Here is a 15,392-nt window from a genome sequence, read left to right on the forward strand (position 1 = left end):
GGGAACTTCCATTTAATATTTAATTGTTGTGGAATTCATTTCAGTGTAAGGTAGAGATGGAGAATCACCCTTTTTTTTGGGCAATGCCTGTGGCATTTTGAAGTTCTGGTGCCAGGAATCAAACCAGAGCCAAAGCAGTGACAATGCCAGGTTCTTAATCCACTGAGCCACCAGGGAACTCCGAGATCCATCCTTATTAAAAAGCCTGATAGCTAGATTCTGTGCATTTAAAACTTTTTTTCCTAGTTATTTTGTATATTTTGGCTTCTCATTATAAATTTATTTCTTCTATTCCTCACCCCCTATCTTTTAAGTGGCTTTAGCTGATAGAGAACAGCACTGTTGATTTTTAGTGTTTTGTTGGTATCACCTCACTGAGCGCTTAGTATTTTGTAATAATTTTTCAGGTGATTATCTTTGGTTTTCCAGGTTGATGCTTTCTCTTATGGATTTTTTTTTTTAAATGTAACTGGCTCTTTTCTTTGGTTATTAACTCACTTGTACCTTTCCTGACTACCTTGGCTAATGAAACGCACTTCTTGTCTTGGCCTTCTTTCTAGTCATCATTGTTCCTGGATTATCTTTTTTATGTATTTGTTTACTTATTTCTGGCCTTTAGTGTTCCCTCAGACTAAGAGCTTCATGTGCTAAGTCATGGAAGAAAATAATGAATTTAATTTTGGATATATGGTATTTTTCATTCCTATGGTACATGTAGGTAAAAAAACCTTGGGACTGCTGAAAATATGGGAAGAGGATTCAGGTTGAAGATTTTGATTTGGGCGAGTTGGACTTGTAAGAATCAGTTAATCAGGGAAAATGGGCAGAAAAGGACAGAAAACATCCTCAAAAATACTGTTAAGGGAATGACAAATATAAGAGGACCCTGCAGGGGAGACATATATTTGACTCATAGTTTGACCTTAAAGGTGATTACATAATATTTTTGGAGAAACATAGCTCTATTCAACATTTTAAGGAACATTGGGTAATTGAATTTTCTTATACCTAGATACATATTATGTCTCTAACCTGGTATCTGTTACCTGTTTTTTTGTAGAAAGAACAGATACCTGTCAGGATGGATGATTATTTTGGATAATTGACAGTGTATCAGAAATATTTGTTTTAAAGTCACATAAGCTTGTTATTAAAAGAAAGTGTCAAGACATTGTGTTCTCTTTGATCTGTTCTAATGTTCTAGTGAGGACTTATTGTCTGTCTGTTACCTGGCATTTTTACACCTTTCAGAAGCAGGCCTTTCTGGTCCTTAAAGCAGAGGCTGACACAGTCCATTTTTGGTAGATGGTTTGAAAGTGCTTGATGTTGCCGTTTATCCTCTATTTTATTTTGCATTGTTCAGCTTACTGGAGCAGTAATCAATTTTAGATAATTAGAAAACATCTATTATTATGCATGTGTTCAGGCATAGACCTTACACAGAAAATACAAGAATAAAAATGTAACATTGAAATAACGAATCACATAACATTTTGACCTCATTTGAATGGACAGGGTAAAATACTATTTCAAACAGAAGATTCTCAAAATATTTATTATAGCATTTTGCTCTGCCATAATGGTTTGTGTGTTTTAGATGTGATCTTTATAGCAAATACTCATGATTATTTTTCTTAGGTATTGCTAATAAAAGACAATTAAAAATGCAAAAAAAATATTTTTGTCATACTTTAGTGCCCTTATAAAGCAAGTGAACAAATCAATAGATGGAACAGCAGATGATGAAGATGAGGGGGTTCCAACTGATCAAGCCATCAGGGCCGGTCTTGAACTGCTTAAGGTAAATATACTTACCGTGAAATTAAGTGTTTAATTAGACAACTGTTAAATGTATGTATAATTTGTGTCTTTTTCTGGCTGTACCCGTGACACGTGGAAGTGCGTAGGTCAGGAGTCAGATCTTCATTCACTGCAGTACCAACACAAGCTGCTTCAGTGACAACACTGGGTCCTTAACCCACTGAGCCACAGAAAACTCCATGTAGTTTGTACTATTTATTATTTACTTATTTTTAGTTGTTATTATTATTATTTTTTTTTTTGGCTTTTAGAGCCACACCTGCAGCACATGGATGTTCCAGCCAAGGGGTTCAATCAGAGCTGCAGCTGCTGGCCTACACCATAGTCCCAGCAGCGCCAGGTCCAAGCCAAGCCATGCCTGCGACCTACACCACAGCTCACAGCAAAGCTGAATCCCCGACCCACTGAGCTAGACCAGAGAATTCCTAGTTTGTATTTTTTCGTCTTGAGATTTGATTTTTAAGTTTATAGAACAAAATTTTCTTAATCGTCCTTAGGTCGTTTTGAAACTGCATATTCTAACATGTAAGCTAAATATTTTCAGGTTTAAATTATATCAGATAGCCTTGTATTAATTACATTAAGGGTTATAATTTGAACATTTCATTAGTGAGCAGAAGGAACCAGGTTTTTTTTACTGTTATTTTGTTAGTTAAAATATACTACTAACTTTTACTGATTACAGAAATATCAATTAATTGTTGATAAGTCAGAAAATATAAAATTATACAGGAAAAAACATTTATAAGCCTATCATATATAAGCATTTGTTTTTTCTTTTTTTTATTTTTCGGTATATGGAGTTCTCAGGCCACGGATCAGATCTGAGCTGCGTTTGCAACCGACGGCACAGCTGTGGCAACGCCAGATCTTTTAACCCACAGTGCCAGGCCAGGGATTAAACTTGTGCCCTAGTGCTGTAGAGACGCGCCGATCCCATTGTGCCAGGGGAAACTCCAACACTTTGTATAATCTTTAGAAAAATGTACACTTTTGTATAATCGAGGTCAGACTGAATGTACAATTTTTTATATTGACTGTTTTCCCATAATAAATAATAAGCATTTTTCACAATGCTTTTTAAGACAGTATTTTTAAGAATATCAAAAAACAGATCTGATTATTGGTTCTCATTTATTAGATGTATGCTTTGAGGCAAGTTAATTGCCTCTGCTTCCTCATACGTATGGAGATAATAGTACTTCTCTCAGAGGGACTAAATAAACCATATACTTAAATGTCTTAGCACAGTGTGTGCCTCATAATGAAAATAATAATAAAAAATGTTTTTTGGCAATAGTGATTAGTTCACTTTTGGAGTATCAGTGTTCTTAGTTGTTTTCATGTTGTTGGATATTTAAGTTTTTTTAATTTTATTCTTATAATCAGTGCTAAGATAGATATATCTAATAGCTCCTGCTAATGTCTTCTTTTTTATTTTTTAAATACTAGAAGGGCATTACTGCATTAGAGTATGACCACTTTCAAAATTCTTTGAGAGATACCTGTAGTCAGATTCTTTTATAGAGATATCATACTCATATGTAATTCTGTCAACAGTTTATGAAGATGCCTATCTTATCTTCACAAATTTGTAATAATGTAAAATTTTAGGAGATTTGCTAATCTAATAAGTGAAAATGATGTTTTAATTTGCATAGTTACTGTTGCTAGTGAGGTCCACCTTCCGTATGTTGATCATCAGTGTTTTCTCTGTGGTGAAATTGTCTTTTTTTTTTTTTTTGTCTTTTGCTTTTTTAGGGTCACACCTGTGGCACAGGGAGGTTCCCAGGCTGTTGGTCACATTGGAGCTGTAGCCACTGGCCTATGCCACAGCCACAGCAACGCAGGATCTGAGTTGCATCTGCAGCCTACACCACAGCTCACAGCAATGCTGGATCCTTAAACCACTGAGCAAGGCCAGGATCGAACCCATGTCCTCATGGATACTAGTCAGTTTGTTAACCAATGAGCCGTGATGGGAACTCCCGAAATTGTCATTTTTATCCTCTGTTCATTTTCTACTAACATCTCAATCTTTTGTTTTTTTTTTTAACTCATTTAAGTGAGCTTTTAATTTCCTTGGCTTTCTTATAGGACATATTAGATACATAAAAACTGGAATGTATTTGTTTCATGTAAGTTATAAAGTGTAGTGATAAAATGAATACTAGTGGAAAGTAAAAGGAATGCTAATTAAAATTAAATAGAGTATTAATACTGTTGAAATACGCTGCTGTTTTTTTGTTTGTTTGTTTGTTTAACTCTGCATCCCTAGGTGTATGTTTCCTGAACTTGGGGTTTATTATTTTCTTACTATTCTTTATAGATTTTCCATTTATGTCTATATTTCTAAATAACATTGCTTATTTTGCTTGTTTCTAAATCTTATAAATGTGACATTATGTATAACATATTTTCTACTACTTGTTTTTACATTCCACATTTGGTTCTTATTGTTTATTTGAAGCTTAAAAATCCTTTCATGTTTAGAGGGGTTTTTTTATTGTTTTTGTTTTTTTAAATCTGAAACAACCCAGTTAAAGTTTACTTTGAAAATATATATTAGAGGAAAGGATCTAATTTGATTTCCTCCAAATAGCTACCCACTTTACCAGGACTGTTTATTAAAAATTCCATCCGTTCTTGGTTATTTTCTGTTGCCTTCTTTATAATCTACCGTACTCTATTTAATCTTAAGTTCTTATATATGCCGAGGATTTGTTTTTTATTTTTTATTTTTTATTTGCCTTTTCTAGGGCCGCACCCGCACATATGGAGGTTCCCAGGCTAGGGGTCTATTTGGAGCTTCAGCTGTTGGTCTACGCCAGAGCCACAGCAACGCAGGATCCGAGCTGTGTCTGCAACCTACACCACAGCTCACGGCAACGCCGGATCGTTAACCCACTGAATGAGGCCAGGGATCAAATCCGCAACCTCCTGGTTCCTCGTTGGATTCTTTAACCACTGTGCCACGACAGGGAACTCCTATTTTTTTTTTATTTTTTTTTTATGTTTTTTCTACTGTCAATACCATGTTGATTTGATTATCGAAAACTTATAATTTACTATCTGGTGTTTTATTCCCCTTGCTGGGTTACGCTTTTCCAAAAATGTTATTTGCTGGTCTCTTCTAATGACCTTTATTTAGAAGAACAGAGGTGTTTTCTTAAATTCTCTCTACTAATTTTCCTTTTCTCCTACCCTCATTTTCCTCTACTGCCCTCCTGAAACATTAATCAAATCTAAATTATTTTGGATAGCATTATGTTAACATGTTATTTAATTTTGAAAGTAATTATTTCTTTACATTGTACAGTCTTATATAAGAACATTTCTGTTCTATGTGTAAGTTTAAAATTTTATTGCTAGTGCTCTTATTTTTAGCATAATTATTTTTGTATTTAATGTATAGTATTTCTAATATATAATAATTTGGATTTATATTATAAAGATCAAAAGGATTTACAGATAATTTTTATGACTCATGTTTTAGGTACTCTCATTTACACACCCCATCTCATTTCATTCTGCTGAAACATTTGAGTCTCTCCTGGCTTGTCTGAAAATGGATGATGAAAAAGTAGCAGAAGCTGCACTTCAGATTTTCAAAAATACGGGAAGCAAAATTGAAGAGGATTTCCCACACATCAGATCGTGAGTTGAGTTTATTCTGATAAATATTCTGGAAGATAGAAAAATAATTTACTGTTTTTTGAATTATGTCATAGTTGGAATCTTTTAAGTTTTGAGGAAATAATATCTGGCTTATCTTAATGCCTACTATTCAGTTTATATTCTCATTTCTGAGGAGAAAGCATTGATTGGTATTTTAGAAGATTCATGAAAATGTAGGGTGAACATGGCATTTCTTTCTTAAGCATCAGTTTTGCTTAAAGATTTTTAATAAAAAGTTTTATAGTAAAGTAGTTATTTGGCATGTTATGGCATAGAATAAACAATTCATGTGAATTTAAGGTCAGGTAGCAAATTCCAAGGGAATTTCATTAGCTTTCTCCATAGTGCTCTTTTCTTTTGTCATGATGAGTATTAGATGGAAAATTTTTAGAAGTAGTGCTTTTGACACAGGGAAGCAGGAGGGCCTGGAATACTCATCCTAGTAGGAGTGTGTTTTTCATATATGTCGGTGTATCCTAGTATTTCCAACAATTGCAAATTGTACTATTATCCTGGACATCTCTAATGGTGCTTGATTATTGTTCAGTATTCTGTGATAGCACAAAAGAATTGTCTTCATTTTTTAAATCATCCCTGCTACTTCTCTCAGAGCATCTCTCCTCCCTGTTCATGGAGAACACATCTAATAGTTACTCTTGATATTGATAGTCACTGGTGATTGCTTTTACCTCTCCCTCATTACTTCTGGCCTACCTAGTTGTAGTTGGGGCACTATACCTCTCCATGTGGCCCTTTTCCTCCGAACGAGACTGTGGACAAAGCTAGCTTTTAGATGCTCAGCTGCTCTTCTTGTTCTTCCTTTCTCTTCATGTGAACTTAATTCTAGAAACTATTGATACATAAGACAAAAGCATTATTTAAATTATAATTGAAACATACCAGAATCTTGTAAGAGTATTCTTTTTGGCAAGCATAAGAAACATTATTGTTTAGAATTGACTTCTTAATTTTTAAGGGAGTCTCGAGCATGAATTTGCTTTTGGAATGGAGCCATGACTCTCCTATCCAGATCAGAGAACAGAGTTTGGAGATAAATGTATAGGCATACAATATATGTAAACTCTGTGTAACTCCATACCTTTTACTGAATGCCCACTTAATGTATTATCTCATTTAAATGTTGTAACAATTCAGTAAAGTGTAAGAATTATTCTCATTTTCCAAATGAGGAATCAATGTTTACCTGAGGTAAATAGTTCTAGGTCATATAGCTAGCATGTGCCAGAATGAAGATTTGAATGTAGGCCTGTTTATTTGCAGTGCCTATGGAACATAGCCACCTATGGCACCGTTCCTTTCTTAATTAACAAGTTTTAGCTTGATTTATTCGATGAAGGTTTTTATTTTCATTCTAGACTATCTTTCCCAGTACTCTTTATATTTTATAGAAACATCATTTGATATATTTGTAGGAGAACTCTGAGAGCAAAGTTGAAAGGCAGACATTTTAGAACACACAAAGGCATTTTAAAATATCCACCACTTAAATGTGGACCTAAAGTACTTTGATGGAGATGCTGAGTATATCAGATGTCTTTCATGAGGAGGATTAGCTCAGTTGCTATTGAATACCTGCTCTGTGCATACACTGCACTCGATAAAGTACCTCATGGTCTGTGTCTTCCAGGGGATAACTTATGTATGCAGGAGTTCTGCTATGGTGCAGTAGGTTAATAATCTGGCTTGTCTCTCTGGCATTGCCAGTTTGACCCCCTAGCCCAGTGCAGTGGGTTAAGGATTTGGCGTTGTCCCAGATGTGGCTTAAATTCGATTCCTGGCCCAGGAACTTCCATATGCCTTGGGTGTGGCTAAAAATAGAAAATAAAATACGTGTGCAGATTTTATAAGTTAAATTTATTAAATTGGGTGAGTTGGTATTGAGGGAACTGGTAGAGTTAAATGAATGTTTATTAAATTATCTTCCCTCGAATTTACCAAAATAATTTAAAAGAACCAAAAGAAAAATGTATCTAAGTAGAAACTACCACAAACTGGACAGAATTGGTGCTAGGTAAGCCATTTAGACTGAGTGGATGTGAGAACACTGACAGTTGATACACATATCCCCAAATCAGGTGTATAAGGGAGTGTATGGTAAGTGTTCTTTCGCTCGCTGATCTCCAAAGAGGAGCTTGAGGTGTGGACAAGCTGTGAGAGAAATAAGGAAAACCTAATTTCAGCTGTAATAGAACTAAATTAGGGATTCTGTGGTCATACCATTTTTCTTTGGGCTTAACGGGAGGGACACAGTGTAGAGGTGTTGTAGAATTGTGAAGCAAATGTCTTATTACCAATTTTACAGGAGTAGAAAAAATTACATGCTGACCCAAACAACTAAAATGATGGTGATTGGAGTTTCCCCCTGTGGCATAGTGGGTTACAAATCCAACTGCAGTGGATAGGGTAGCTGTGGAAGCACAGGTTCAATCGCCGGCCCCACACAGTGGATTAAAAGGATCCAGCATTGCCACACCTGCAGCTCACATTCAGTCCCTGGCCTGGAAACTTCCATGTGCCACAGATGAGGCCAGAAAATAAATAAAATGATGGTGACTTACAGTTGCATTGTGACTTAGCAAGTGTTTCTGGAGTCTGGCTCACCCCAAAATAGGCACATGCGCCAAAACACATGGGAGTCCCCTTAGAGTGTAGGGTATGGCTGTAGTCCAAGTGGAGCTGGTTCTCAACTGGAAGAGCTTAGGCAGACGTGGACAGAAATTACACAGAAATAAATGACTCACTACCTTTAGTCCTAATTTCCTCCTCCATGCTACTTTATCCAACTAATGAAGCAAGAGTAGTTTGAGTTGTGATGTTATTTTTTTTAAGACAATTTCTAGTGTTAAGTCACAGGGAGACACTATATTTTTGTTTAAATGGCAGAGGTAGAGAGGATTTCTCTTATTCAGAGATGAATTAACAGAATACAAATAATATAACAAATATGAAACCTGTGCAGCTATTTTAGCATCCAGAAGATAGCTGATTAGCACTTTGAAAGAACTGAATTTTTCTAGGAAAAAGAAAATTTGAGACAGTTGTTCTCATCCACCAAGAAAGTTAAACAGCAAATGGCAGCTGGGTGGTTGGTGGTGGGGAATAAAAAGCAAGAGCAAAAATAAGATAACATAAAACATAAAAAGGGAAATGGAAGAACTAAGGATACAGAAGAACAGGAACATATTTGTATCATAGAATATAATTTGCTAGAAACAGCAAGGAGCAAACGATATTGAAAATGTAATCAGGAAGGTAGAAATTGAGCTTGAGGAAAAAAACTGCATAGAAAGTGAGTATAGTGGGCAAAGAAATAAGGCAGTTAGAGAGACCTGCCCATAGTGAAAAGCCATAATTGGTTTCTGTGGAGAAGACAACAATAATGGGAAATGGAAGACATTATTAAAAAATAATAATAAAGTTGTTTAGAGTGAATGAAACCATGAACCTGGAGACCAGGAGGGCTCATGTTTTAGGAGAATATCTTGATGGAATTTACTGAATTTTTGGAGATGCCTGAAGTTATTTCACAAACATCAAGAAAAAAGGAGATGATGTACAACTGAAAAGTAATGAGGCTGATAGTTCTTTTCAACCGCATAAGATTTCTGAAGTTATGATTCAACTGCTAGAGAGTTTTGATGCACAAAAAGGCTGTAACTGAAGCCTTTCCTAAGTTGCCAGGTAGTGCTTAAATAAGGGCAGATGAAGGATATTCTTTAGGATTCAAGGACTTAGGAGATGTATTACCCCTTTTTTATTGTGAGGTCCTTACCAAGGTGGGTGCTTTTTCCCTTTGTATTCAGTTTTGCTTATGCCCCTAAATCCAACTTTTGCTTTCTTTTTGTTTGCATTTCTCTGATTTGTCTTTTCTCATCATTTTACTTTCAGTATTTAAGTTTAGATATGGCTACATCTGTGTTTTAAATGTTTGAAAACCCTAATACATTGTAAGTATAAATGAATTTGAGAAAATTACCCTGCCAAGTGTTTGCGTTAAAAGAAAATATTTCTGATCTAAAGGAAAAAAAACCCAAAACCGCATAGAAATTCTAATTCTTTTTAATTTTTCAGAGAATAGGAGGGGAAAGAATGTGTTTAGATTACTTTTTATGAAGCCAAGGTAACTAGCAGGAATGCTAAAACCAGATTAAAAAAAAACGAAGACAAATCTTACTGAAATCAATACAAAAAATGTATGTAAAATATTATTAAGAGAATTTACTATCAGTAAAAACAAGACTATACTGTGGTCAAAGTTCCTACTGTGGCTCCGTGGTAATGAACTCGACTAATATCCTTGAGGACATGGGTTTGATCTCTGGCCTCACTCAGTGGATTAAAGGATCCAGTGTTGCCATGAGCCGTGCTGTAGGTTTCAGATGCAGCTCAAATCCCGAGTTGCTGTGGCTGTGGCTGTGGCATAGGCCATTGGCTACAGCTCTAATTCAACCCCTAGCCTGGGAACTTCCATATGCTGCGGGTGTGGCCCCCCAAATACAAAAAAACCCACTGAGCCCAAATGTGGTTAATTCCAGGAATACAAAAAGGGACACAGTTAGAAAGCTTAATATTAATGATATAATTCATTATATAAATGAAAAAGGGAAAGGGCACACAATGGATCATTTTGACAAATGCTGAAGGGGCTTCTAATAAAATTAGGCTGTTTATAATTAAACCCAATAAAATAGGAATTAATACCTTCATACCACTCAAACCAGTAGGCACTATCATATAGTAAAATACTACAAGCATTCACAGTAAAAGTCAGGAACAAGATGAGAAAATCCACTATCTCTGCCATGATTCAACATTGTTTTGGAAACATTAGCCAATATAATTATATAAAAAAATAAAATAAGGAGTTCCCTTTGTGGCACAGCAGAAACAAATCCAACTGGTAACCCTGAAGTTGTGGGTCCAATCCCTGGCCTCGCTCAGTGGATTAAGGATCTGGCGTTTTCACAAGGTGTGGTGTAGGTCAGGGATGCAGCTTGGGATCCTGCATTACTCTGGCATGGACTGGCAGCTATAGCTCCGATTGGACCCCTAGCCTGGGAACCTCCATATGCCGTGGGTGCGGCCCTTAAAAGCAAAAAAAAAAAAAAGACAGACAGAAGGAAAATAAGAGGTGCATGTGTTGGAAAGGAGGAAGCAAAGTTATATTTCTTGGAAAAATCTAAGAGAGCCAACTGCAAAACTACTTAAAAAAAAAAAAGATGACCAAAATAAATATGTAAAAATCCTAAGCTTTCTTTATATGCCACTAACAATCACTTAGAAAGTATTGTAGCAGTAAAAATCAGAAGATTTAAAAGTAGAGTGCATAGGAAATTTGCAACCTTATACAACCCTGTGTTAGTGAGGAGTATAATATTTAACAATTAGTCATAAAAACTTAGATTACTCAATAAATGGCTGGCAAGCTGAAAAAGAAAAAAATTAATGTAGACTGCTTGTTTGACTTTACGTATGTTCCAGATGAGTCAAAGATTATTTACCTAAGGTTTTATTTTAAAAATTTTTGTCTAAGGTTTAAGTATATGTAAATTAATGCAAGTGTTAGTAGCCAGTGCATTTTGTAACTTTTTTCTTTGTCAGGGAATGGAGAAGTTTCCCCAATTCATAAATGAAATATTGATGGATTAGAGTTTTAAAAATTCATTTGTTGAAAAAATGTTTATAGAGCCTTCACTGTGTATAAGGTAATGAGGATGTTGAAGCGAATAGGACAGGTTAAGTCTGCCCTTATATTTTAGTGAGAGAGAATATTATTTAGACAAGAGCAAAAGTCATGAAGTAAGTTGGAAATACATACAGCTGGCATGCTGAGAAGCTATTTTTCAATATATATGATTTTAGAAAAAGTATTTAAAGATTCTTAGCAAAGAAATCACAGTTATGTCTCAGTAGAAATAGTAGCATAAGGAATGAATAAGAAATTTATAATCACAGTAAGAAAGGACATTTATGCTGACTGAGAAGAATGAGGGGAAGTACAAGTAAAATATTCATGTGCTGTAACCAGTTTTAGCTAGCATACTAGTGATGCTGTCTTGGTTGGAGTACAAACTGATGCAGCTTTTCTGAGTTGGTGATGTGGTAATACATACCAGCTTAAAATGTGTGTGGTCTTTGGTATGGTAGTTTTACTTTTATGAATTTATTCCAGAGATAATTAGAAAAGGTGTCTATATAATGATTATATGGTTTAGGGTCCAGTCAGAAACAGAAACCATAATAGGTATTTTCAACATACCTATTAACATTAATACAGATGTTTGAAGCATGAAAGAATGAAAAGTTGCTTTGGTAACTCAGAGATTAGGAATTGCTGGAAGCAGCTACTTCCTTAGCGCTGGTAGACCAACTGGGAAGAAGTGGTGTTAAGTACTGCTTGGCAGGTGGAAGAGCCCTGTCAACGTCACAGCTAATTGTCAGAGGAGGGGTGGCCTGACTCTTGCTGTGGGATAGTGCAGCTGCTGCAGAGAAGGCCTAAAGACGCTGTGGTGGCTCTTGTTGGAAGAACCTACCAGTTCTTGAGGGAGTCTGGGAAATGTAATTTGCAGAGTTATAACTGCAGGATCTCAGAGCAGATTTTAGGATAGATTTAAAGCTCAGAGACAGTTGGTAAATATTCATGGTTTTGTTATCAGGATTAAAAAAAAAAACCATCTAAATGCTCACATGTAGGAGATTGGTTAGATTAACGATTGTGGCATAGCCATCCGCTGAAGAGCTGAGTGCATAGTATTCAGCAATACTTGACACAGGAGTTTCTCCACAACATTTTTGGGTGAAAAAATGTTTCCAAATAATATATATTTTGTATTCTGTTTGCTTTTTTATTAAGGGCTGCACCCGCTGGCATATGGAGGTTCCCAGGCTAGGGGTCTCAAATCAGAGCTGTAGCTGCCAGCCTACACCACAGCCACAGCAACACAGGGCTGCGACCTACACCACAACTGACGGCAATGCCGGCTCCTTAACCCGCTGAGCAAGGCCAGGGAGTGAAACCGGCATCCTTATGGATGCCAGTCAGGTTCGTTAACTGCTGAGACATGATGGGAACTCCATTTTGTATTCTAATATATTTAATATATGCAGGTATGTATGTATAGAGAAATTTTAGATGCTCACCAAAATGTTCACACTAATTATTTCAGGATAGTAGAATTTTAAGGTTTTTGTGCATTTGTTTGTTTGTTTGCAGAGGGGAGATCTCTTGTGGCACCACAGGTTAAGTATCTTGAATCATTGCTGTGTCATGGGTTCGATCCCTGGCCTAGGAACCTCTACATGCTGTGGAAGGAGCCAAAAAGGAATTTTTGTTCTTTAGTGTTTTTTGTTTTTTTGTTTTTTTTTGCTATTTCTTTGGGCCGCTTCTGCGGCATATGGAGGTTCCCAGGCTAGGGGTCGAATTGGAGCTGTAGCCGCCGGCCTACGCCAGAGCCACAGCAACATGGGATCTGAGCCGCGTCTGCAACCTACACCACAGCTCACGGCAACGCCGGATCCTTAACCCACTGAGCAAGGGCAGGGACCGAACCCGCAACCTCATGGTTCCTAGTCGGATTCGTTAACCACTGTGCCACGACGGGAACTCCGTTCTTTAGTGTTTTTAATGTATTTTTCAGTTTTGTTTGTGTGTCATGATATGCATTATTATTATCAAGGGGAGAAAACTTAAATTTGAAAGAAAAATTCAGTTTAATGAGGGAATAAAGGATTCCTTTTAATAGAAACTTATTAATATAAAAGGAGTCAGAAAGGTAGTTGCTTTATTTACATATCACTAACTTCTCAGACTGCCTAGTACTTCACAATTGTTGAAATTGTTTTTTTTTTCCTTCTTGACTATTTTCCTTCTTGACATTATGTCTTTTTTCAGTTTAAATGAGTGTGCAGAAAATTTGATGAATTTAAAATTTCTCATACTATCTTAAAATCCCAACCATAGTTGCTTCTTACTTGTATATGATCTGTAATTTTCCTCTCAATGACTAAGGAAAGAGATTATATTTTTCTTTTTATATTATAGGTTTTGGTTTTTTCTATTATAGTTGATTTACACTGTTCTGGTGTACAATTTCTGCTGCACAGCAAAGTGACTCCACCATGTTCCATCACAAGTGACTAGATATAGTGCCCTGTGCAGCAGGATCTTACTGTTCTACAGCAGGATCTTACTGCTCATCCACTCCAAATGCAATAGTTTGCAACTACTAACCCCATGCTCCCAGTCAATCCCACTCCCTCTCCCTCCCTCCCGGCAACCACAAGTCTGTTTAAACCAAAGTCCATGCATTTGTGTCTTTTCTGGGGAAAAGTTCATTTGTGCCATATATTAGATTCCAGATATAAGGGATATCATATGGTATTTTTCTTTCTCTTTATGACTTATTTCACTTAGTATGAGAGTCTCTAGTTCCATCTGTGTTGCTGCAAATGGCATTATTTTGTTCTTTTTTATGGCTGAGTAGTATTCCATTGTGTATATATACCACATCTTCTTCATCCATTCATATGTCGATGAATATTTAGGTTGTTTCCATGTCTTGGCTATTGTGAGTAGTGCTCCAGTGAACGTAATGGGTGCACATATCTTTTTCAAGGCAAGTTTTGCCCAGATAGATGCCCAGGAGTGGGATTGCTGGGTCATAGGGTAGTTTTATATGTAGTTTTCTGAGGTACCTCCATACTGTTTTCTATAGTGGTTGTACCACTTTGCATGCCCACCAACAAGTGTAGGAGGGTTCCCTCTTCTCTACACCGTTTCCAGCATTTGTAATTTGTTGACTCTTTAATGATAGCCATTCTGACAGGTGTGAGTTGGTACCCCATAGTAGTTTTGATTTGCATTTCTCTAATAATTAGTGATGTTGAGCATTTTTTCATGTGTCTGTTGGTCATTTCTATATCTTCTTTGAAGTAATGCCTATTCAGGTCTTCTGTCAGTTGGGTTGTTGGGTGTTTTTGGTTGAGTTGTCTAAGTTGTTTGTATATTTTAGAGATTAAGACCTTGTCGGTTACATCATTTGAAACTATTTTCTCCCATTCCATAGGTTGTCTTTTTTTTTTCTTTTTTTTTTAATGGTTTCCTTTGCTGTGAAAAGCTTTTAAGTTTGGTTAAGTCCCATTGGTTTATTTTTGTTTTTATTTCTGTTGCCTTGGGAGACTGACCTAAGAAAACATTTGTATGATTGATATCCAAGAATGTTTAACTGTGTTCTCTTCTAGGAGTTTTATGGTGTCTTATGTTTAAGTCTTTAAGCCATTTTGAGTTTATTTTTATGCATGGTGTGAGGGTGTGTTCCAGTTTCATTGATTTACATGCAGTTGTCCAGTTTTCCCAGCATCACTTGCTGAAAAGACTGTCTTTTTCCCATTTTATATTCTTGCCTCCTTTGTTGAAGATTAATTGCCCGTAGGTGTCTGGGTTTATTTCTGGGTTCTCTATTCTGTTCCATTGGTCTGTATGTATGTTTGTTTTTCTATCAGTACCACACTGTCTCATTTACTATAGCTTTGTAATATTGTCTGAAGTCTGAGTGAGTTATGGCTTCTGGTTTTTTTCCTCAGGATTGCTTTGGTAATTCTGGATCTTTTATGGTGCCATGTAAATTTTTGGATTGTTTGTACTAGTTCTTTGAAAAATATCATGGGTAATTTGACAGGGATTACATTGAATCTGTAGATTGCTTTGGGTAGTATGGCCATTCTAACAATGTTGATTCCTCCAATTCAGGAGCATAGAATGTCTTTCCATTTTTCTGAATCCTCTTTAATTTCCTTGATTAATGTTTTATAGTTTTTGGCAAATAAGTCTTCCACTTCCTTAGTCAGGTTTATTCCTAGGTATTCAATTTTTG

At 36.1% G+C, this 15,392-nt stretch overlaps 1 protein-coding gene across 7 annotated transcripts in view; it reads left to right on the forward strand.

Annotated features, from left to right (window-relative positions):
- Nucleotides 1–15,392, forward strand: part of PDS5B (PDS5 cohesin associated factor B) — a 210,141-nt gene that overhangs the window by 131,695 nt on the left and 63,054 nt on the right. For all 7 annotated transcript variants that reach the window (XM_047755637.1, XM_047755641.1, XM_047755642.1 and 4 more), the window contains exons 18-19: nucleotides 1,696–1,801; nucleotides 5,318–5,478. In XM_047755637.1, the coding sequence (XP_047611593.1) occupies nucleotides 1,696–1,801; nucleotides 5,318–5,478 (267 nt within the window). The remainder of the gene's footprint in view (nucleotides 1–1,695; nucleotides 1,802–5,317; nucleotides 5,479–15,392) is intronic.

This window comes from Phacochoerus africanus, chromosome 13 (genome assembly GCF_016906955.1).
Source record: "Phacochoerus africanus isolate WHEZ1 chromosome 13, ROS_Pafr_v1, whole genome shotgun sequence".
Taxonomy (NCBI): Eukaryota; Metazoa; Chordata; class Mammalia; order Artiodactyla; family Suidae; genus Phacochoerus; species Phacochoerus africanus.